At 57.2% G+C, this 20,468-nt stretch overlaps 3 protein-coding genes across 13 annotated transcripts; 2 read left to right on the forward strand and 1 right to left on the reverse strand.

Moving 5' to 3' along the window:
• The first annotated feature begins 193 nt into the window (after window positions 1-193).
• INO80E (INO80 complex subunit E) lies at window positions 194-8,575 on the forward strand. Of its 11 annotated transcripts, none has more exons than XM_043560134.1 (8): window positions 194-304; window positions 462-532; window positions 762-814; window positions 3,383-3,461; window positions 3,539-3,674; window positions 4,058-4,174; window positions 7,283-7,375; window positions 7,964-8,075. In XM_043560134.1, exons 1-7 carry the CDS (start codon window positions 224-226, stop codon window positions 7,352-7,354), a joined length of 609 nt encoding a protein of 202 aa, XP_043416069.1. In that variant the 5' UTR covers window positions 194-223; the 3' UTR covers window positions 7,355-7,375; window positions 7,964-8,075. The 11 variants fall into 11 exon arrangements, with proteins under 11 accessions (XP_043416069.1, XP_043416070.1, XP_043416061.1 ...); XM_043560135.1 differs by having other exon boundaries at window positions 3,563-3,674; XM_043560126.1 differs by lacking the exon at window positions 7,283-7,375 and having other exon boundaries at window positions 7,964-8,575.
• DOC2A (double C2 domain alpha) lies at window positions 8,254-13,805 on the reverse strand. The gene is made up of 11 exons (XM_043560117.1): window positions 13,601-13,805; window positions 12,608-12,885; window positions 12,161-12,240; window positions 11,863-11,937; window positions 11,631-11,740; window positions 9,971-10,097; window positions 9,827-9,886; window positions 9,587-9,750; window positions 9,398-9,479; window positions 9,211-9,307; window positions 8,254-9,110 (listed from the first exon to the last, which is right to left on the reverse strand). Exons 2-11 carry the CDS (start codon window positions 12,870-12,872, stop codon window positions 8,965-8,967), a joined length of 1,206 nt encoding a protein of 401 aa, XP_043416052.1. The 5' UTR covers window positions 12,873-12,885; window positions 13,601-13,805; the 3' UTR covers window positions 8,254-8,964.
• A 5,664-nt stretch (window positions 13,806-19,469) lies between these two features.
• CE3H16orf92 (chromosome E3 C16orf92 homolog) lies at window positions 19,470-20,461 on the forward strand. Its single transcript, XM_043560137.1, has 4 exons — window positions 19,470-19,557; window positions 19,858-20,016; window positions 20,132-20,219; window positions 20,347-20,461. Exons 1-4 carry the CDS (start codon window positions 19,494-19,496, stop codon window positions 20,366-20,368), a joined length of 333 nt encoding a protein of 110 aa, XP_043416072.1. The 5' UTR covers window positions 19,470-19,493; the 3' UTR covers window positions 20,369-20,461.
• The last annotated feature ends 7 nt before the right edge of the window (window positions 20,462-20,468 follow it).

The following is a 20,468-nucleotide window of genomic DNA, read 5'->3' on the forward strand; positions in this document are numbered from 1 at the left end:
ATCTTCAGCGTAGTCCCTGGAAGCAACGTTCCTTTCCCGGTGTTCCCTAAGAGGGCAGCCCCTGTGTTTAAGATCCCTGGGCGCAGGGTACGCCGGGAGTTGTAGTCCCAGCGGACACAGCCTTGCGGAGTCTCCGGAAGTGGAGGCGTGAGAAGCCGGGCTGAGCAGGCTCCGGGTAGCGGGACGCCCGACTACTGCTGGGGCACTGCTCCCGGGGCAGGTCATGAACGGGCCGGCGGACGGCGAAGTGGACTACAAGAAGAAGTACCGGAACCTGAAGCGGAAGCTCAAGTTCCTCATCTACGTGAGTGCTGGCGTGAGAGGTTGTGGGGGGTGAGGCCTGGAGTCTGTAGGACCTCAGTTTACCCACGTGTAAAGGGGAGTGGAGTGAGCTGTCCCCAGGTCCCGGGCGTCTTTACGGGTGGCCGTTGGCTCAGCGCCCCACCTTGCCTGTGATACAGGAACACGAGTGCTTCCAGGAGGAACTGAGGAAGGCGCAGAGGAAGTTGCTGAAGGTGTCCCGGGATAAGAGGTGGGACACGGTGGGGGTGGGGGAGTGGGGGGAAGGGGAATGCCTGCGGGTGATATGGCTCCTGTGGATCTACATTCGGACCCTGTCCATGGAATTAGGCCACAAATGCATGGCGCCTTCCTTGGGGCTGTTGCAAGGATCCAACGGGCCGACTGGACAGGACAGGGTTCCGGGAGAATGTTACTGGGATGGCAACAAACACTCTTGTTCTCCCCGCCTCTTCCCTTAGTTTCCTCCTAGACCGACTTCTGCAGTACGAGAACGTGGATGAAGATTCTTCTGGTGAGCAAGGTCATGAAAAATTGTTGGAGGACATGGCTCCTGGCACTTCAGCAAGCCTCCTGGGCCCCTCCTTTTAGGCTGCGGAGGCTGGTAAAAACCTCCGGTGGTTCTTAAATCTATCGGTTATCCTTCACTCAAGCATTTATTGCTTTGCACAGGGGATACAGTGGAATTCGCATTCTGGTTGAGGGTGATAGGAAAGCAAAGCAGCTAGGGTCTCAGATGTGAAAGGAATAAAATCAGGGTTGTATGGTAGTGATTGGAGCAGAGCAGGGGTTGATAAGCTTTTTCTGTAAAGGACCAGGTAATAAATAGTTCACGTTTTGCAGAGCTGTTGCAGCTACCCAGTTCTGCTGTGTTGGTGCAAAAATAGCCAGAGGTGATCTGTAAATAAATGAGCTTGGATGTGTTTCAATAAAACTGTATTTATGGACACTGAAATTTGAATTTCATGTAATTTTCACATGTCATAAATAGCATTTTTTTTATCCCTGCCCCCAGCCATTTGAAAATGTAAAAGCCATTCTTAGTTTGCAGACCGTGTAAAAGCAGGTGACAGGGAGCGTCAACAGTGCTCAAGAAAAGCCTTTTTCAGGAAGTAATATTTGAGCTGAGACCGAGATAAGAAGCAGAAATCAATCTTGGAAAGATAGAAGGGAGAGATTTTCAGGTGGAAGAAATGACAAAGGCAGAGGGAAGAACAGACCAGGCTGTCTGGAGAGCAGCAGGGCTGAAGCATGTAGTGTTTCCAGACTTTGTTTTGAGCGTGGGACTCATTACATCAGACCAGGTCCCTCCGTGCATACTTACTTATAAAACAATTTAATGAAAAAACAATGTTAAGATCATTGTATACAATTTGTTCTGTTGGTGTGTAGACTTTTTTCTTTCTTTCTTTCTTTCTTTCTTTCTTTCTTTCTTTCTTTCTTTTTAAAAACTTAATGCTGGTTGCAAACCAATCAATTGACTTGATGACCCCACTAATGGATTGAGACCCACAGTTTGAAAAAGTACAAAGGTGGGCATTTGTGGTCCCGTTCCAGGGTCCGGTCCATGTAACTCATTTGAAATACGGTCACCTCTTCCCCATGGTGCCTTTAAACACTGGTCTGGAGCAGGGGTGGTCAAGCAACAGTCAACGAGGCTGTTTGCTTTTCTAAGTAACGTTTTATTGGAACACACGACGCCCATTTGTTTATGTATGATAGGATGGCGGATGATGCGTGAGATCAGAGAAACAGGCAGGAGCCAGCTCGTGTAGGTCAAGGCAAAACGTTTGGCTTTTTATTGTTTCTCATTGTCTATCTACTCCTTTCCTGAGATCTTCCAGTTAGTTTGCTGTTTGAGGGGGGACTTCGGGACAGGAGCTATGAGAAAACCAGCAAGTTCACGGTCACAGTGGAGTGAATCTGAGGGGTGACAGCCACAGCTGTCAGCCACCACTCCTATCCGGGAAAAGCCCACAGTCTGGTCAGGGAGACACCCACACACGACACATCTTAGCACAGTGTGAGGAAAACCATGACAAGTGAGAGTAGCGAGTTGTGGGAGAGCCCGCAATTAACTGAGCCTGAAGGATTCCAGAAGGATTCTTCCCAGAGAGGTAGCATTTAATCCGCTTCCTAAAGGATCTCTCTGAGCAGGGAAATTGGGAACAGCATATGATCACTGGCCTCGGGTTTTTTTGTTTCTTAAGTTTATTTCGTGTGAGAGGTGGGGAGGGACAGAGAGAGAACCCCAAGCAGGTTCCACACTGTTAGCGCAGAGCCCAATGTGGGGGCTCGAACTCACAGACTGAGATCATGACCCAAGCTGAAGTTGTCCGCCTAACCAACTGAGCCACACAGGTGCCCCTGTCAGTTATTTGGAAATGAACCATGGGCCTTCGAGGTGAAGTACAGAACCGAGAGATGAATTTCTTTTTGAGAACATAGGTGGGCATGATGTGGATAGTACAGTTTGGTTGGGAGACCAGAAAGGTAGGTTGATACCAGATTAAGAAGCACTCCGAGTGCTTGCAGGCAGTGGGGAACGTCACCAGGAAGGCCGTGATCGACTTTACCTTTAGATCATTCTGGAATTGAAGTACTCAGTGGGTGGAGGGAGAGGTGAGATCGCTTAGAGGTGATTTTGATGGTGGCCCGACCTAATAAAGGCCAGTGGTCTAAAGTGGTCAAGGAGTCAGAGATGTGGGTTCAAGTCCCAGCTCTACACTTTGCTCTCTGAGCCACAGTGGCCTCCTATGGAAAATGGATGTGATGCCCTCAACTTCCTCCTTGGTTGGTTATGAAGACAGGGAGTAACAGTGACCCAGAACACTCTTTCAGAGCCTGGCACACAGTTAAGTGCTTGACAGATGTGTTATGATGGAGTCCAGGCAGGAAGTCCATTGTCAAGGACGTTTCAGGAAGCTGGAGAGGCTGTGGGCCTCCCAGCATAGCATGTATGTGCCATCTGGGGAGTCAGGTTCCCTGGGGCCCTTCCATAGAGTTGAGATTACACCTCTCTGAGGTAGACTGGAACCCCCCTCCCCCCGCTGCCCCACTGATCAGCCCTCCCCCCTCACAGACTCAGATGCCACTGCATCTTCAGATAACAGCGAGACAGAGGGAACACCCAAGTTGTCGGACACGCCAGCCCCCAAGAGGTGAGAAGAAGCCATCGTTCTTCTCTGGGGGTGGAGGGTAGGGGGGGTTCCTGGGCTTCCTAGCTGCTTCTGACCAGCCCCCTCCCCTGTCCTTTCTCCAGGAAGAGAAGCCCTCCACTGGGGGGTGTCCCCTCCCCCTCCAGCCTCTCCCTGCCTCCTTCAACAGGGTTTCCCCTTCAGGCCTCGGGGGCCCCCTCCCCATACCTGAGCTCGGTGAGTTGGGGTCAAGGGTGGGAAGTATAAGTGAGATGCCTGGGAAGAAGGTGGGCATCGTTTGGGCAGATGGGCTTCATGAGGGGTGAGGCCGGCCCAGCCCTGGGGGCGTCTGTCTGGGTGTGACCAGCAAGCGTTCCTTGGAGGGGTGTGAGTCGGGGCTGCCCGCTTCTCTCTGGCGTAGGAATGGGGGACAGACGTGACTGAGGAGAGCAGAGCTCAGGACAAAGTCCTGCTGCTGTCCCCTCCCCTTCTGTTCTCAGGAGCCACACTCATCACCATCTCTTGTTTTTCCATTCTTCCTCCTGTTTGCGTTTCTTCCCTTCACCCCCCACCCCATCCACTCCATTTCCCATCTCCATCCCCCTGACTCCTGCCTGCAGCTGGCTTCCCCCCCCTACCCCCCATTCCCTTCCGACTACCTGGCCCTGCAGCTGCCCGAGCCCAGCCCCCTGAGGCCCAAGCGGGAGAAACGGCCCCGCCTGCCCCGGAAACTCAAGGTACCCTGATTGGGGAATGTTAGGGAGGGGCCAGGATGGCAGCAGGACAGCCAGCTGAGGGAGGCTCAAGACAGGGGCTGGGGCCTGTCCAAAAACTTCCAGGGATTGATTTAGGGCTGCTGGGGGCCCAACCCAGGGCCAGGCGCCGAGGGCCAGGTCAGAGAAGTGCTGGCCCATAGGCTTGGTGAGGAGAAAAATGAGGGGTAGGACCAGCCTTGTGGGACTCAGAGTGAAGACTCCTGGAGGCCAGTCTCGTTTTTCATAGCTGTTCTGTGATGCCAGGCAGTCCCAGGGGACAGGCAAAGTCAAGGCTGCACCAGTTAAAAACCACGTGACCGTGAGCAGGTCTCTCTGACCCTCTAGATCTCCAGTTTTGCGTCTGTAAATGAATGAGTGATGAACAAGGGTTTCTGGAGCACCAGCTATGTACCAGGTACTGTCTTAGGTGCTGCAGATACAGTAGTAAACAAAAGAGACAAGAAATCCCTGTTCTAGCAAGAGCGGGGGAAAATGGACCCGATAAATCGGTGCCAGTGCTAAGACATGGACCCAGGTGAAGAGCATGGGAAACTCCAGGGTAGATAGGAGCTGATACTTATGGGGGTCTGGTCTGGGACGGTATTCGGTCAGAGGCTTAAAAGAAAGGAGAACCAGCCATGCAGCTCTCTGGGAAAGTGTTCCAGGGAGAACAGGCAGCGCGAAGGCCCCGTGGAGGGTGGGTGTTTGGCTTGTTCAGGGACCAGGAAGGAGGTCGGTGTGGTCGGAGGCAAAGGAGGGGTAGGTGGGAGAGTGAGTAGATCAGAGAAATAACCAAGGGGCAGGATTGTGGAGAGCTTTCCGGGTATCGTAAAGATTTTACTTGTGCTGCGAATAAAGCGGGGAGCCATGGTAGAAGGTCGGGCAGAGAGGAATCTGCTCCAGTTTACGTGGTTCGCTGCTGTGTGGAGAGTGGACTGGGGAGGGGCTGGGTCAGGATGGATGTGGGGAGACCTCCGGGGAGGCTCCTGCGGGGAAGCGGGTAGAGCCGCTGAGAAGTGGCTGCTGGATCGATTTCAAAGATTGAGCCATGGGAAGACCAGCACGGCCTGTGGGAGAGAGCAAAGGCAAGGGCGAGTCCAGGGTGTGGGTCCCGAGCCAGGGAAGAAGTGGGCTAGCCTTTCTCTGGGACCAGGAGATCTGGGAGGAGCAGCTTTGGGAGGGAAAACGAGTTTGGTTGTGGATGCATCAAGATGTTGGCTGGAAATGCCAGCCAGACAACAGAGGAACGTGAGCCTGGGGCTCGTGGGTGCGCGTTTTGAAGTCATCAGCGTGGAGGCGGGCGCGATTATTGGGTGAGAACGTGGATGGAGAACAGAAGAGGCCTGAGCACTGAGCCCCAGGAGAGATGGGGCACAGAGGACACAGTGCCCTCCCAGCTCTGAATCCAAGTGGAATTCAGACTGGGCAGGACAGCTTTCAAAGTGGGTAGACTGTAGACACAAGGCCCTGGAGCCAGGAGCAAACTGAAAGGTCGCTTTGTGGCGATTAGGAGTGTGGGTTTTGGAGTTCACATCTCAGCTGTGTCTCTTACTCCTTCGGTGACCTTGGGTCTTGAGCCTGAGAAATGGGTAGATAATGCGTGATAATGCTGGCCCTTCGATCTCCTTGGCAGGGATTTTGCTTCTCGTCTGTAGGGCAGGATGGTGGAGAAAGCAGGGATCAGCGAAGCCTGGAGCGGATGGGTAGGGGTGTGGCATGGCGGTTTGACGCTTTCTAAAGTGCTGGGTCCTGAAGAGCTAAGTTCTGATCATACCAGCACGAGAAGGTTGGTTGAGAGAGGGGCTGGGATCTGTTGCTGTGGTGGAGGAAGGGATAAGTCGGGGAAGGCCTCCAAGAAGAGGTCATATTTGGGCCCAGGGAAAGTGAGATTTGGAAATTTCCAGGCTGAGCAGGAGTGGAAGGAAGACGAGAGACATGGTGAAAATATTGTTTGGGCTGACGCAGGAGTGAGAAGAGAGAAGGACGTCGGAAGGAAAGACAGGGTGAGGTGGGGCCGCAGAAGGCCTGGGTATCCAGAGCCAGGATGTCCTATTAAGGGGTGGGGGTCACTGAACTTTCTGGTGACTTCGTCTGAGGAGACAAGAGACAGGCACAAAGACAGGAACAGGTTAGTTAGGAGCCTGGGCCTCAGTCAGACAGAGTGGGTTTGAGTCCCAGGTCCTCCAAGCACCCACCTTGTGACATTGAGCAAGTCATTTGCCCCTCTGAGCCTCGACTTTCTTCTCTGTTCAGTGGGGTTAGTGTAGGATAAAATGAGTTAAAGAAGAGAAAACACATAGCCCAGTGCGTGGTCCCTGGTAAGCTGTGGGTAAACAGGAGTGCTCTCGGTCACACAGAGGCAGCCGTTGAGTAAGGCCAAGCAGGTGTGGGCTGTGGGGACGAGGGTGGGGATCCAGTGGTGGCAGCCAGAGGAGGGAGGCTTCCTCATGGAGCTGGGCCTCCTGTCTATCACTGGTCCCAGCAGACTCTTGTACCTGGAGGCACCGACCAGGAGGTAAAAGCCACCGCCACCCCAAGGACAGCAGCCTGAGGGCTGAAGGTGTGAAAGCAATCCCAGGGACCACCGTAAAGACACATATAAGCGCTTCTTGCCACCCCGACCTGGGGCCAGATGGGACACACTGCCCACTGGGGTCCCAGGAGCCCTGTGCCTTAAAAGTCTCCCTTTGCAAGTCTCAGATTCCTCCTCTGGCCCATGACCTCCCCTCCCTTCGAGGGTGTTCGGAGTGGTCAGAGACTGTTAATGGAAATCACCTGGCACAGAGCAGGTGCTCAGTTTGTGCCCACAGGAAAAGGGTGAGACACCTCCCCCCCCCCCCCCCCCCCCCCCCCCCCCGCCCCAGAGCTCTCTGTGGGGAGGACATCCGGCGACGGTGAGGCTGGAGGGTCGGGCAGGACAGAGGCCACTTCTCAGTCTCAGAGGACAAAGCAGGACTTTTGGTAAATAGAAAAAGGCACTCCAGGTGGAGGGACCGGCCTGTTCTCAGGCACACCTTACCACCTGTCCCAAGGGCAGCGAGGAGCCTTTCCCTTGTGTGGAGGAGTGACGTGCTCAGGTTTGTGTTTTAGAGAGCTCACTCTGGCTGCAGTGTGGAGGAAGAGCTGGCTCTGGGAGAGGCTGAAGGCAGGGAGTCCAGTTAGGAGGCTGGGACCGTAGCCCAGGTGAGCTGTGAGAGGAGGGCCTGGCCTGGGCCAGCGGCTGCGGGTATCCCAAGGAGGGGCCCATCCAAGATATAAGAGGTAGAAACCTCCCGCTGGGGGCGGGGGGGTGCAGAGACCTCGGACACCCTCCACCTAACCAGTGAGTCCCGAAGTAAGAGGGAGGAGAGGAGGCCAGTGCTGGCAAAGTGGGGTCTGGGGTGCCCAGAGGTGGGCGGGCAGGCAGGTACCGGAGGCTGACTCTGACCGGCTGTGAGTGCCGACACAGGGACAGCCAAGGTGCCTCCCTGGAGAGGGCAGGGCCAGGCCTTCCCCTCCTGGTTTCTGTAAGACCCCTCACCACCACCACCCTCATCACCGCCTCCATCACCACCCCTCACCTCCAGGCACTTGCTGGTTCGAGGCTCAAGGGGCTGAGGTGGGGCAGGCCCCTGATTCCAGCATTGGCTGGCCCGGCTGTGTCCACTACCCCTTGGATGAATCTTTGCCCCCTTCCCCATCCCCCAGAACTGCCTTAGGAGGCACTGCCAGCCCCCTGGATTCCAGTGCCTCCCTGACAAGCCCACCCTGTGTTTCTTCCCCCTGCTGCAGATGGCCGTGGGACCCCCTGACTGCCCTGTGGGAGGGCCGCTGACTTTCCCAGGCCGGGGTTCTGGGGCTGGGGTGGGGGCAGCCCTGGCCCCACTGCCGCCCCCCAAGATGCCTCCCCCCACGATCCTCAGCGCCGTCCCTCGGCAGATGTTCAGCGACACGGGCAGCGGGGACGATGCCCTGGACGGGGATGATGACCTGGTGATCGACATCCCGGAGTGACACCCCCACCCCCACCCCCGGCCAAGCCCTTGCCCCGTGCCCAATGCCAGCACACACGAGCCCCCGGCTTCCGCAGAGACGTTTATTGACGCCCAGTTGCCATGCTGCGGCCACTGACACAATCAGAAAAGGCGTAAACATGCACGAACGTCCCCTGGAAGGTGGGTCCCCACTGGGGAGGGCACAGGCCCTGCCCTCACATCCCAGCCCCATCCAGGGGACAGTTATTTAAATGAGTGGCCAGGAGCACTGCCACCTCTCCGAGAGGCAGAGACCCTGCGGTGGCCCCCCACTTAAAAGGGCAGCTGTACAGGGCTAGGTTGGTTGGTTGGTTGGTTGGTTGGTTGGTTGGTTTTTAATGAAGATTCTGTATTAAAGGAGTGGCTCTTTTTTGTTTTTCGTCCTCTTTTTTGGAAACATTCTCCTCCTCCAAACCCCCCCCTAATCCGACCTCCTGCCTGCGGGCCGAGGGGGACGGGGCAGCCTGGAGAGGCAGGAGAGAGGAGCGCAGCCCCCTGCAGGTGTGCACAGGATGGGTGTTTGCATATTTGCGTAGTAGCGAGTCAGGCAGGAGGAAGTTTGCATATGTGAATATAGATCTCCACGGTCCCTCACGAGAAGACAGACCCACAGTCACGCAGACTCTCACAAAATAAGACAGGTAGTGGGGGGCGGGGCTTCCACCCCGTGTAAACGTGCAACACACTCGTGCGAAGGTTGGGTACTGGACCTGGCCCCGGGGGAGGGGGGGGCCCTGTGCTGGGCAGGTGTGGTCCCGCTCAGGCCGAGGGCAGAGCCCCGGCCGCAGGGGGCAGCTCGCTGGTGAGGGTGTGCCAGCGTTCCAGGGCTGCGTCCGGCTGCTGCAGACAGTCACGCCAGTGCTTCCGGGCCTCTCCCCGAGCCCCAGGCCCCAGGGACACGCCACCTGGGAAGCAGGGAGAGGCAGGCAAAAGCAGGGCCCATCTCACTGCGGGTCTGCGCCCCCGCACCCCCATCAGCGCCACCCGGCAGGCTTCCCTCCTCACCGATGAAGTCGTTGGATTTGCCGATGTCATAGTCCCAGACTGTGACTTCCAGAGTCTTGCTGGCCAGAGCAGAGAGCTCCATCTCGTAGAAGAAGTCCTGGGGCAGAGCAGGCCACATCTTCCCTGAGGCCCTGGCCCCTGTCCCGAGCCCCAGCCCCCCTTGATTTCTGAGCCCTGCCCCACTTACCTCGTTAAATTCTGGATTGAGAGTCTTCTTCTTCACACACGTTTTATGCTTGGATTTTTTATCCACGTCAGGCCTCAGGTACCTGCCGAGGAGGGGGTGGCGGAGGAGTGGGGAGGTCAGGGGCAGGTGAGGCCCCGGGGGAGGATGGGGCAGAGGTCAGGCTCCCTGGGGAGGGAGGGGTGGGCTCACGTCTTGACGTAGGGGTCGGAGTAGCCGTTGACGTCCATGGCGGCCAAGTGGGCGCAGCGCACGATGCCCACCAGCAGCCCCCGGCGCCGAGAGCTGTAGCTGAGACTCAGCAGGATGCGCCCACGCTCTTCCAGCAGCCCGGGGCCCTGCTCTGCCTGTTCCAGCTGTGGGGCAGACGCAGGGGTCAGCCTGCATCCTCACCACCCCCCACCCAGGTGTGGTCCCTGTGAGGTGCCTCACCTCCTTCAGGTAACAGGAGATGCCCCTCAGCGCTGCTGACATGGAGGAGGGTGAAGCCAGCTGAGGGGGCAGAGAGAAGGTTCTGGAAACCGGCCTCCCCAGGGCCCGCTCCCCCCACCCGGCACCCCACAGCCCCACACAGACCGGGACCTGGCGCTCAAGGCAGATGTTAAAATGTTTCTTCTGTGAAGGCTTGAGGCGGCGGAGGGGTACTCTGATCTCCCCAATGAATTCATTGTGGCTCAGCTTGTCCTCGTCACAGACGGAGATCCTGGCAGGGAACTGCAGGGTCAGGGCCCCCTGGCATACCTGAACCTGCTCCAGTGTGGGGAGAAGGGTCCTCCGACCAAACTCTGAGCACCTGAAGCCAATGCTAGCTGTACCCTAAATACTCTGCGCCTCGCCTGTCTCACGGGCCGTGTGGTGAGCACCAGGCCTGGAGCTTGAGAAGGGTGCTTTGATTTGCCCTGTTCCTCCACCCCTCCCTTTCCAGCTGCCCAGGCCATCCCCGGTCCATCAGGACCTGCGCCGCCACTGTAGGAAGCCCTCCCGGATCTTGAGGCCCACTACCCTCCACTGCCTCCACTCAAGAGCCTGGGGACAGGATCCAACTGAATGTGCCCAGGGCATGCACTGGTGGATGTGGGTCACAGGTTCAGTATGTGAGGGCTAGAAGGGCCTTGAGCAGCCTTGCGCAGCGGGACAAGGATCCCACACCTCCTCTGACGCTCCTGTCCTTTTCTGCATGGAGCCGGGGAACCAGCCTGGGAGGAATACGGGAGCCCAGCCATGAAGCAATGGTTGCTTTTAGTTCCATGCGTCCCCTTCTGCAGCCCCCTGCACTTTCTTTTGTCCTGATGCTCTTGAGGAGCTATGTCACGTAGGGATATTTATACCCCAGCTCTGCCACTTGCTGGCCACCTATGTGACTTTGGACAAGTCACTTAAGCTCCCTCTACCTCAATTCCCACTCCCATAATGAGTACCTACCTCCCAGAACTATTGGGATCAAGGGAAATAAATGTAAAGACGCATAGCCCAGGGCTGGGAGCACTAGTGAGCACTCAGTTATTGGGCCTAATTCTCTCCCATCTGAAAGATGGGCCAGCCTTCCTGGAGTCAGGTCTGTCCTTCACTCCAGTCTGCCTCACAGCCAACATCAGGGCGATCTCCAAAACACAACCCTGACTGTGCGCCTGACCCAGTACAAACCTTTCCCTGGTTTCCCAATTTGCCAAGAGCGCCGATAAAGGTCTCCCAAGCCTGGGTTTTGCTGCCCTTCACTCAGGCCGGGGACTACACCCCCCACAGCTCCCTCTCCTGGGCTGATGGAGCAGGTTTCCTGTCCTGATGGATGTTAGGGAGACACAGGCAACAGCATGGTTGCTACACAGGTCTGACTTGTCAGGGGCTCGGAGGAGGAGGGGTCTCGGTGACCAGAGAAAGCTTCCAGGAAGAGGCACAGCCTACATTTTGAGTGGGATTTAGTCTGGCCAAGAGAGAGGAAGCAGGGAGCACTTTCCATGGAAGAGACACAACAGGCAAAGGTCAGGAGCATAGAACCTGACCACTCCGAAGACAGCAGTCCTCTGTTGGAGCAGCAGTAGGAGGAGATATTTGGGGAACAGGAATGCCAGGGAAACCTCTGACCTACTGCCAAAGGGGATGGGGAGCCCGTGATTGTTCTTGAGCATCTGAGAGGCACTTAATGGGAGGCAGATCAACCAAAGAAGGTGCCAATGACAGCTGTCCCAGAGGACAACTGAGATGGAATCCTTGGTAACAGGGAGAATGGAGCGCTCACCTGAGCACCTTGTGGGTGATGTCATCATCCGTGATCCCACTGTACGTCAGATCTTCATTCCACACGGGATTCAGCGTGTTCCTCTGAGTCTTAGTTTTTAGCTTATTGGCCTGAGGTGTGGGGGCAAATGTTCTCAGGACATGTCCCCCTGACCCGTGGAGGCTGAAGGTAGGGGAAGGTTGGGGGCAGACCCACAGGCCGAGTCAGGCTAGGGGAGGAAGGAGGACGTTACCTTGCAGGCTCCAGGCAGCAGGTGCAGCTTGACGTAGGGGTCGGCCAGGCCATTGAAATCCATGGGCTTGAGGCCCTGCAGGGGGGCGGAGGGAAGAGGGCTGTAGGCTCCCAGCCCTCCCTCTCTCCCTCCCTCCCTCCCTCTGCAGAGTGGTTGTGGAGAGTCAAGAAGAAGGGTGCTGGGGGATAGGGGGAGGGGGAAGGAGAAGGGGTCCAGCCCAGGGAAGGAAAGGTGGAAAGTCACCCCTCCCAGGGTGCGAGGCAAACAGGGCCAGGGCTTGGGGGCGGGGAGAACCCACCCTGGCCCTGAGGATACTACAGTGCAGAGCGCAGGAGGCCTGGTCGTAGAGAAGGTCAAACTCCAGCATGCCCAGGGCGGCTGCAGAAGAGGGAAGAGTCAGTGTGTGAAGACAGGTGTGTGAGACCGGTGGGCAGACGGGCTGTTGTGCTGGCGGTGAAGGTGTGTGCCCGGCTGTGTCTGTCAGCCTGCGAGTGTGTGCGCGCATCTGGGTCCCTGGCTGGGCCGTGACTGGGGCTGTGTGGGTGGTTGAGTGTCTCAGCAGAAATATTGAATATTGAGCCTTGCTGAAACTGTAGCCTCCACACTGACTGCAGCCGTGGTGGGCCCGCCTCCCCCAACGCGCCCAGCAGGGCCCCAGCCCCTTTCCACAGCCCTGAGGTGGTCCCCCACCCCACCCCACCCCACCCCCCGTTAGCCCCAGGGCCCTTCAAGCCCCCAGACTCACTGGTATCATCCGAGTCGTAGCTGTCCACCTCGGCTCCCTCCTCGGGCGTGGTGGCCCCAAGGAGGGCTGCAGGGGGGGCCAGGGCCAGGGGGGCCAGACGAGCAGGGGCCTCCCTGAAATCCCTGCCCCCGCCTTCGGGTCCTGGTCCCCGGCGGGGGAAGTAGTCAGAGATCTGCCGGATGGGCCGGATGGGCCCGGGGCACACGTTGATGGCCATGTGCTCCTGGATGTTGATGGTCATGCGGTCGCCCCTGCGGCCCCTCATGCAGCACCCTTGGCTGCGGGAGGGAGGTCCAGGAGAGCATGAGCCCAAGACGGACTCCTCATACCTGCTGGCTGCTGGCTGAGGGCCAGGCGGCAACCTCCCCAGTTGGTGGGGCCCTCACCGGCCTCCCTTCCCAGGTGTCCAGGGAGAGGGTGGCCTGTGCCAGCTGGTGGGCAGGCAGGAGGCCTGGACCCTCCAGACCCCAAGCTTTGCTCTTCAGGGGCTGGCCTGCCAGCCCTCCCCCCCACCCCATAAGTCCTGGCGCCACCTCAGCCATGCCCACATGCCTTTGGATTGTCCCTATGTCATCTTCCCAGCTCCTGCCCCTCCTCCTGGTCGGCCGTCTGCCCCCCCACCCCACCCCTGGGCTCTGCCTGCTGGGAAGCAGCCCCACAGGCCCCCTCCTCTATCTCTCTTAAGCTCTGTCCATCCCTCTGCACCAGGCGCTCCTCTGGACCGGGTGTCACCTTCCCTCTAGGCTTTCATTGCCCACTGCCCCTTCATTCAGCCCCAGGACCTGCCTGCCTGCCTGCTTGGTACCACCCCCCCCCCCCAACCCTGCAGCCCAACCCCGGGACCCCTGCCTCCGATGCCTCCTCCTGAGACTGGCTCTCCAAAGAGGAGCCAGAAATTGCAGCCTCCGGGGAGCTAAACACCCCGTCGGCACAGAAGCTAACACACACGCTCGCTGTCACCCTCACGCCCCCCGGCGGCCCAGCCCTCTGCACCTGTGTCTCTGCCTCCAACAGGTGCCCAAGCACTGGGGGGATGGCGGGTACAGGCTGGGCGGTGGCAGCGGGCGATTCCCGGGGCGGCCAGCGAGAAGAGCGCGGAGTCCGGTGGTGAGAGCCGAGAGGGAGGGAGGGAGAGCAGGAGAAAGTGCGAGGAGGAGGGGGTGAGCGAGGTGGAGGCGAGGAAGCAGCCGGCGCAGGCGGCGGGGGGCGGGGAGGGGCGGCCGGAGGCTGGGGAGGGGGCGGGACTCTCCCGCCGGCGTCCGCCGGGCACACTTAGGGGAGCACGCGAGTGCACACACACACACACACACACACACACACACGGGCACTCCCGCGCACACGCCTGCGCCCACGTGTGCACGCTCGCACACATGCACAAACCCACCCCGGAGAACTTCGCATGCACACACTCGGAGACACACGGGCTCCCTGCGCCACCGGGAACCGGCAGCGAGAATTGCCCGGTGTTCCCCAACTCCCCGGGGACCCGGGCCTCCGCCCCCGCCCCCGCCCCCGCGCCGGGCCCGCGGCCCTCTCTGCCCTGTGGTCTCCTCGTTTCCAGGCCGGGTCTGCGGGGCCCGACCACCCGCCTGGTTGCCATGGCGACGCCCGCTCCTCCTCCCCCTTCCCCCCCCCCCCAGTAGCTTCACGCCCCTCCCCCACGGAGAGCGTGTCGGGGAGGGAGTAGGTAATCAGGCCCTCCCCATCCCCAGACCCGTAGGGGCGGGGCTTACAGTTCCGCAGTGACCCAGGGGTGGGCAGGGGGAGGGGATCTGATCCGCCCGCGGTCTCTGGCCTGGGATCTGGGGGTCCCCGAGCCAGGCTTGGGGAGCCTCACCGTCTGAGGGAGGAAACAGGTCCGAGCCTCTTCTCTGTTGCCGTTCAGGCGTCTCTCCTTGTGGCCCACCCTAGCCTCTGAGGGCCGGGGTCCCCTTCTCAGGGATGGCATCTCCCTTGGGGATCCACCCTCCCTCACCCCACCCCCTGCCATCTCCGATTCTGTCCGTCAGGCGGGAAGGGCCGTCCGGCTTCGCTCTGAATGCCCCTGAGCCTTGCAGTTCAGCTCCACACCAGCCTGCCATTTCCCACCTGAACCCTGCCATCTGCCTGTCAAACTCCAGCCTGAGATCTTTGCTCTTCTTTGCCCTGAACTCGCCATCCCCCAACCCCACCCGCGCCATCCCTGCCCAAGACTGAGTCCTCAGAGTTCTCACAGTGGCCGTCAAGGCCTTCCAGCCCAAGACCCTGGCTTCTCCCATCTTGTCACCTCCATGACCTTTGACTGGCTGGCAGGAATGTTCTTGCAGTTCCTAGAACACACCTGGATCCCTGAGGTCTCTCGACCTTTGCTCACAGGACCTCCACTGCCTGGAAGACCTTCCCTTCCTTCAGGGGTCACCCTGGGTCACCTCTTCCTTGGAGCCTTTCTGGAGCATCCCCACCACACCCCCTAGCTCCCAATGTGCTATCTTAGACTCAGTTCTCACCACCCTGGTTTGTCATGTCTCCCCCACCCCCCACCAGGGAATGCCATGGAGGCCGCCCCAAGCAGGCCTAGCACTAAATTGGCCTCCGTAAGTATTGTGATTTTAAAGTAAGAGAAACGTGGCTGCACAGTCATGTGAATATACTCAACAGTACTCAACCGTATGCCTGCAAATGCTTAAGACGGAAATATTGTTGGGGTGCCTGGCTGGCTCGGTAGGTCATCTAACTCTTGATCTCGGGGTCGTGAGATTGAGCCCCATGCTGCGCATGGAGTCTACTTCAAAAAAGAAAGAAAGAAAGAAAGAAATACCGTTATGTGTATTTTTTTAACGCACGATTTTTTTTTTAATGAGAGAAAAGCAAAGTCAAACCACACTGAGATAGCACTTAGCACCTACCAGATGACAAAACTCAAAGCATCTGTTAACACACAACGTGTGCAACGCTGTGGGTAAATGGGCACCCCCCTCTGCGGAGGCCATTCTGACGGTGGATACCAAGATGACGAATACACAGACTCTTCCACCCAGAGATTCCGCTTCTAGAATTTTATCCTATAGATAAATCCTAGAATTTATCCTCATGCTGGCCCATGAGCAAAACCGTTGGAGTTCAGGATTATTAACCACAGCGCGTTTACAACAGCAAAAGACTGGAAGCAACCTAAGTGTCCACAGGCAGGGGATTCATTCAATCAGGGATGACACAATTTCATACGATGAAATAGTATGCAGCCAGGACAAAGAAAGAGGCCCCTGTGCTTGTACTTGTAGAGTCATCATGCGGTCTCAAGTTAACTTAAAGTAAGGTGCAAGGCAGCACGTACAGAATGAGGAGAAGAGAGTTCATATATGTTTGTTTATGTGTGCCTAACTTATCTCTGGAAGGCTGCCCAAGAAAGTGGTAACTACATTGACCTCTGAGATTGCTGCGAGGGAGGTTTGGGCAGGAATAGGAAAGACTTACTTTCCATCCTTTGTACCTTTTGAATTTTGTACCGTGCACATATCCTGCCTATTCAAAAGAATACATTAAAATAATATGTATTTAGGGGCGCCTGGGTGGCTCAGTCGGTTGAGCGGCCGACTTCGGCTCAGGTCATGATTTCACACTCCGTGAGTTCGAGCCCCGCGTCGGGCTCTGTGCTGACAGCTCAGAGCCTGGAGCCTGTTTCAGATTCTGTGTCTCCCTCTCTCTGACCCTCCCCCATTCATGCTCTGTCTCTCTCTGTCTCAAAAATAAATAAACGTTAAAAAAATATTAAAATAATATGTATTTAAAGGCAACCATCAGGCTTCCTTCAGGGATGTCCAGGATCAGAGAGGAAGTAGGACTCGGAGACCCTGTCCAGGACCAGAGCCGGCAGGTTTGGAGCGAGGCAGATCTGGGTCTGCGTGAGAGGAGGGGCAAGCTGGACAAGAAGCCAGCGGTCCTGCCTCCTCCACTGTGGCCCCTTTTCACAGCTTAGCTCAGGCCCAGAAGCCCAGCTACACAAAGCCTTATTGGAGGAAACAGGGATAAAGCTGGAGCTCAAGCCAATAGCAGGGGAAATGGCAGACAGTGCTGAGCCCCGGCATGTTCACAGGTGGAAAGGTTCTCTTCCATCCATTTAGCCAATAAATATTTATGGAACACCTACTGTATACTCTGGTGACAACTGTGACCAAGATCAATGATCTCTAGCTTCACGGCCTTGTAGGGGAGGCAGACAAAGAGACACCTCCAGTGCAGTGAGATTGATGCGGTGACGGGAGATGGTCAAAAGGCCGTGGGAGTTCCCTTCCCAGGGGAAGTGTTTTCTCAGCTGAGACCCGGGAGATAGGAGAAGTCGGCCGGTTCAAGTGCAAGGGCAAGCGTGTCGTAGGCACAGGCGTGTGCAAAGGGTGGCATGTGCCAAGGGAGGGAGGTCGCGGCAAGAGCTGAGGTGGGGAGGTGGACAGGGCTGGGCAAGAGCCTTGCAGGTCAGGGTAAGAAGTTCATAATTCACTAGGCATCACGGGAAGCCATTGGAGGGTTTTAAGTGGTGGGTCTGAGTGTTCTGGTTTGTTCTCCCTGAGGGAAGAGTGAACAGAGAGAAGTCAACCAGTCTACAGGCTGTTGAAATACCAGAGGAGGCATGGGGTTGACAGTGGGCAGCAGCGGAGGGGGAGGGAAGTGGGCGAACTTGAGATTCATGTTGGAAAATTGAGCCAACAGGTCCTGATGATGGCTTTGTCAGGAGGTGGGGGGGGGGGGAGGGAGGGAGGGAGGGAGGGGTTGACCTGACTCCTGGGTGTTTGTGTGGAGCAGAGCATCTAGATGAACAATGAGACCATTCACAGCGTTGGAAAACAGGAGCCAGTTTGTGATAGGAGAACCAAGAACTCCACTTGGGATCTATTGAGTTCGAGATGGTTTTGGACGTACAGAGACACGAAGCAGGAAGTTGGGTAGAGGAGGCTGGAGCCCAGAGGAGAGGACTAGGCTGGAAATATACATTTGTGAGTCACCAGCATATAGATGGTATTTAAAGCCATGAGACTGAATGAGATCACCTAGGGAGAGAGAATATAGACAGAAAGGAGAAGGTCCAAGGCTGAGCTGGCTGGAGAAGGAGGAACCCTGAAAACTGGTGAGGCAGGGACAGGTGCACCCTGCTGAGAGACAGACAGAATGGACAGAGGAAGTAACCTTTAGATTTGGCAAGTTAAAGGGTCATTTGTAGACTTGGCAAAAGTGGCCTCAGTGGAGTGTTGGGGACCAAACCAGGTTGGGAGGGGTTGAAGAATACATTAAAGGTGAGGGAATGGAGACAGCGAGTGTAGACAGCCCCGAGGGGTTGTCCGTCTATACTCTGAGTTCTCGCCCCTGTGATCCCTGAGGTCAGAGACCGTCCCCTGGCGATTTCTATTGAAGCCATACATGGAGCCCAGCACATAGCAGGAGCTCAATACATGTACCTAATGACTGGATGAATAAATGAACGGATAATTCACTGCCTGTGTCTAAAGGGCCTTTCCTGGTAGAGAGGACAGCTGTATCCTTTTGGGGCAATTGAGAAAACTGTAAGATCCACGCCAATGGCCAAAGGCTCTGGACCCCTTCTCCCAGCTAAACGAGGGAAAGGATGGGGAGCAGTTGCACACAGGCCTGGGGTGGGAACCCTGCTCCACCCCCCCACTCCTCCCCCCAGCCATCCCCCTGCTCCTCCCATGCTTGTGACTTTGGGGAGAGAAGTGAAGGGGAAACAGTCCCACAGGAGGTCCCATAGATGTTAGTCTGCCTCTTCCCCCTCCCCCCCCCCCCCCCCATTTTCTTCTCTCTGGGCTTTATGGTTTAGGAAATAGAAGTTGAGCACGGCAAGGACCTCCCAAGACTAAGGGGAGGAGAATAGATGGGTAGACCCTGAGGGCAAGAAAGATGAGGGGTGGGGATCCAGTGGAGGGGGGTGCCTCCATCGTAGGGCAGAGGACGTCCCAACCCACCAGAGACCCATGCCTGGTGTGGGGGTAAGTCCTGGAACTGCCACTGTCAGAGATTGTTGAACAGGCAATTGTGTAGTCGGAACTGAGGAGACCCTGAAGTGTCCTTGGGCTTGGGTGGGGCGGGACACATCTGTGATAGACAGGCCCACCTGCCAATCCGAGGGGAGCTAACTCTTAGAGGCTGAGACGGGCCTGCAGGACGGAAAGTGGCTGTTGGGAAGTGACAAATAAAAAGCAGGGACTGGAAATGGGAAATGGGAGGGCCCTTGGGGGAGCCCACCCAGAGAGCGGAGCCTGCGAGGGCTCTGTGGGTGACCAAGAGACCCGCGTCGAGATGGGCGGGGGGAGGGGGGGCGGGGGGGTTCCTCTGACAAACCTCGCGCCTGCAGTACCTTTTCCTGCAGCACCTGCGGGAAGAGGCGGGAGGAGGGCTTGGAAGGGCTGGAGCCGGGCCATCCCGGGTGGGAGGGAAACAGACAAACGTGGACGCCGCTGCCACCTAGTGGTACAAGCCTGTTATTTCTCTTGGCTGCCAACCCCAGGGTCTTCCTCAACGGACCCCTAAGAGATCCCTAGGCCCTTGAATTTGGTGACACAAGGCAAAGGGGAGCGTCCGAGAGAAAGATGCACACCCCCGGGAAGTGTGCATTGCCTACATTGCTTTCTTTGCTCCTCTTTGTCCCTTTTCTGTATAATGCAGGCAGGCTTGCTGTGATGGGTAAGTAAGTCATCTGTGTTAAGCGGTGGATCCAGGGGTAACTGGAGGTGTTTATCCCTGCCCTCCCTCCAGGAAGAACTGGCTGCCACACACAAATGCACCTCTTCTTCGTCCCAGCTTCCAGTACTTTCTCCCCTCAACCCGGAGTTCCTGATCAGAATGGCTCCAGGCTGTGACATCACAGAGCCCCCACCCCTGTCACAGGAGGAGAGGAGTCATGAGGCTGTGGCTGTGGGCTTGGGTGTGGGTGTGGCTGCTGGGGCTGGGGGCCATAGAAACAGGTGGGAAGCTGTCCCGGGAGCCGCGGGAAGGAGAAAGTCTTGGGGGTTAAAGGGCCAGTCTGCCCGAGGAGCTGGGTGGCCAAGGCTGGGCCTTCCTCTTGCCCTCCACATTTCTCTCCATCCAGCATGGGCCTTCTCATGGAGAGCTCAGTTGATCCTTGAGAGATTCCTGGAACAAAATCAAGCCCCTCCATAGCCACACTAAGGCCGTGTGGCCTGACAGGGTCCTGGGTTGGCTTCAGCTTCTTGGGGTAGAGGGCATGGGTCTGCTGGATTCTTGAGGTAGACTTTGCTCCCTAGCACCCAGCCCACAGAGGGCCAACACCTTGACCCGGGGAGCAGAGTCTGTGCTCTTCCTGGACAGACCTGACTTCTTTGATTACCCGGACTCAGACCAAGCCAGGCTCCTGGCCGTGGCCCGGTTTATTGGAGAGAAACCCGTCATCTTTGTTAACTCAGGTATGAACCAGCTTGAGACGGCCTCCTTCCTTGCCGGGGTCTGGAGAAGAGCTGCCCTTGGCCCTCCAATTGGAGGTGAGTCCAGGGTCCCCATCTCCCCCTTCTTGTCTAACAGGATACAACTCTGAGTTCTTCTATCACATCCTAGTGGGTGCTCTGGTAGTGGCCTTCCTCTTCCTCCTTTTCCAGTTCTGCACACACATGTAAGCCCCCCCCCCCGGCCCCTACCGGCCTCCCGCCCCACCCCAGCTTTCCTTGGGAGAGGCTGAAGGACCCCAAAGCCTAGGGAGGCAGGGCGTGGCCTCCCACTTCTGATCTCATACCCCATAGGAGCTGCCAAAAAGGGGCCTAAGGAGCCGGACAAGGGCCTTGCACTCTGCCCTGAGTGCCCAAACCTGCCCTCCTTTCCCGCTGATGAATAAAAGTCTGCTTTTTTCTTCCCTGACTGCTCG

The sequence above is a fragment of the Prionailurus bengalensis genome, chromosome E3 (genome assembly GCF_016509475.1).
Source record: "Prionailurus bengalensis isolate Pbe53 chromosome E3, Fcat_Pben_1.1_paternal_pri, whole genome shotgun sequence".
In the NCBI taxonomy this organism is placed as follows: Eukaryota; Metazoa; Chordata; class Mammalia; order Carnivora; family Felidae; genus Prionailurus; species Prionailurus bengalensis.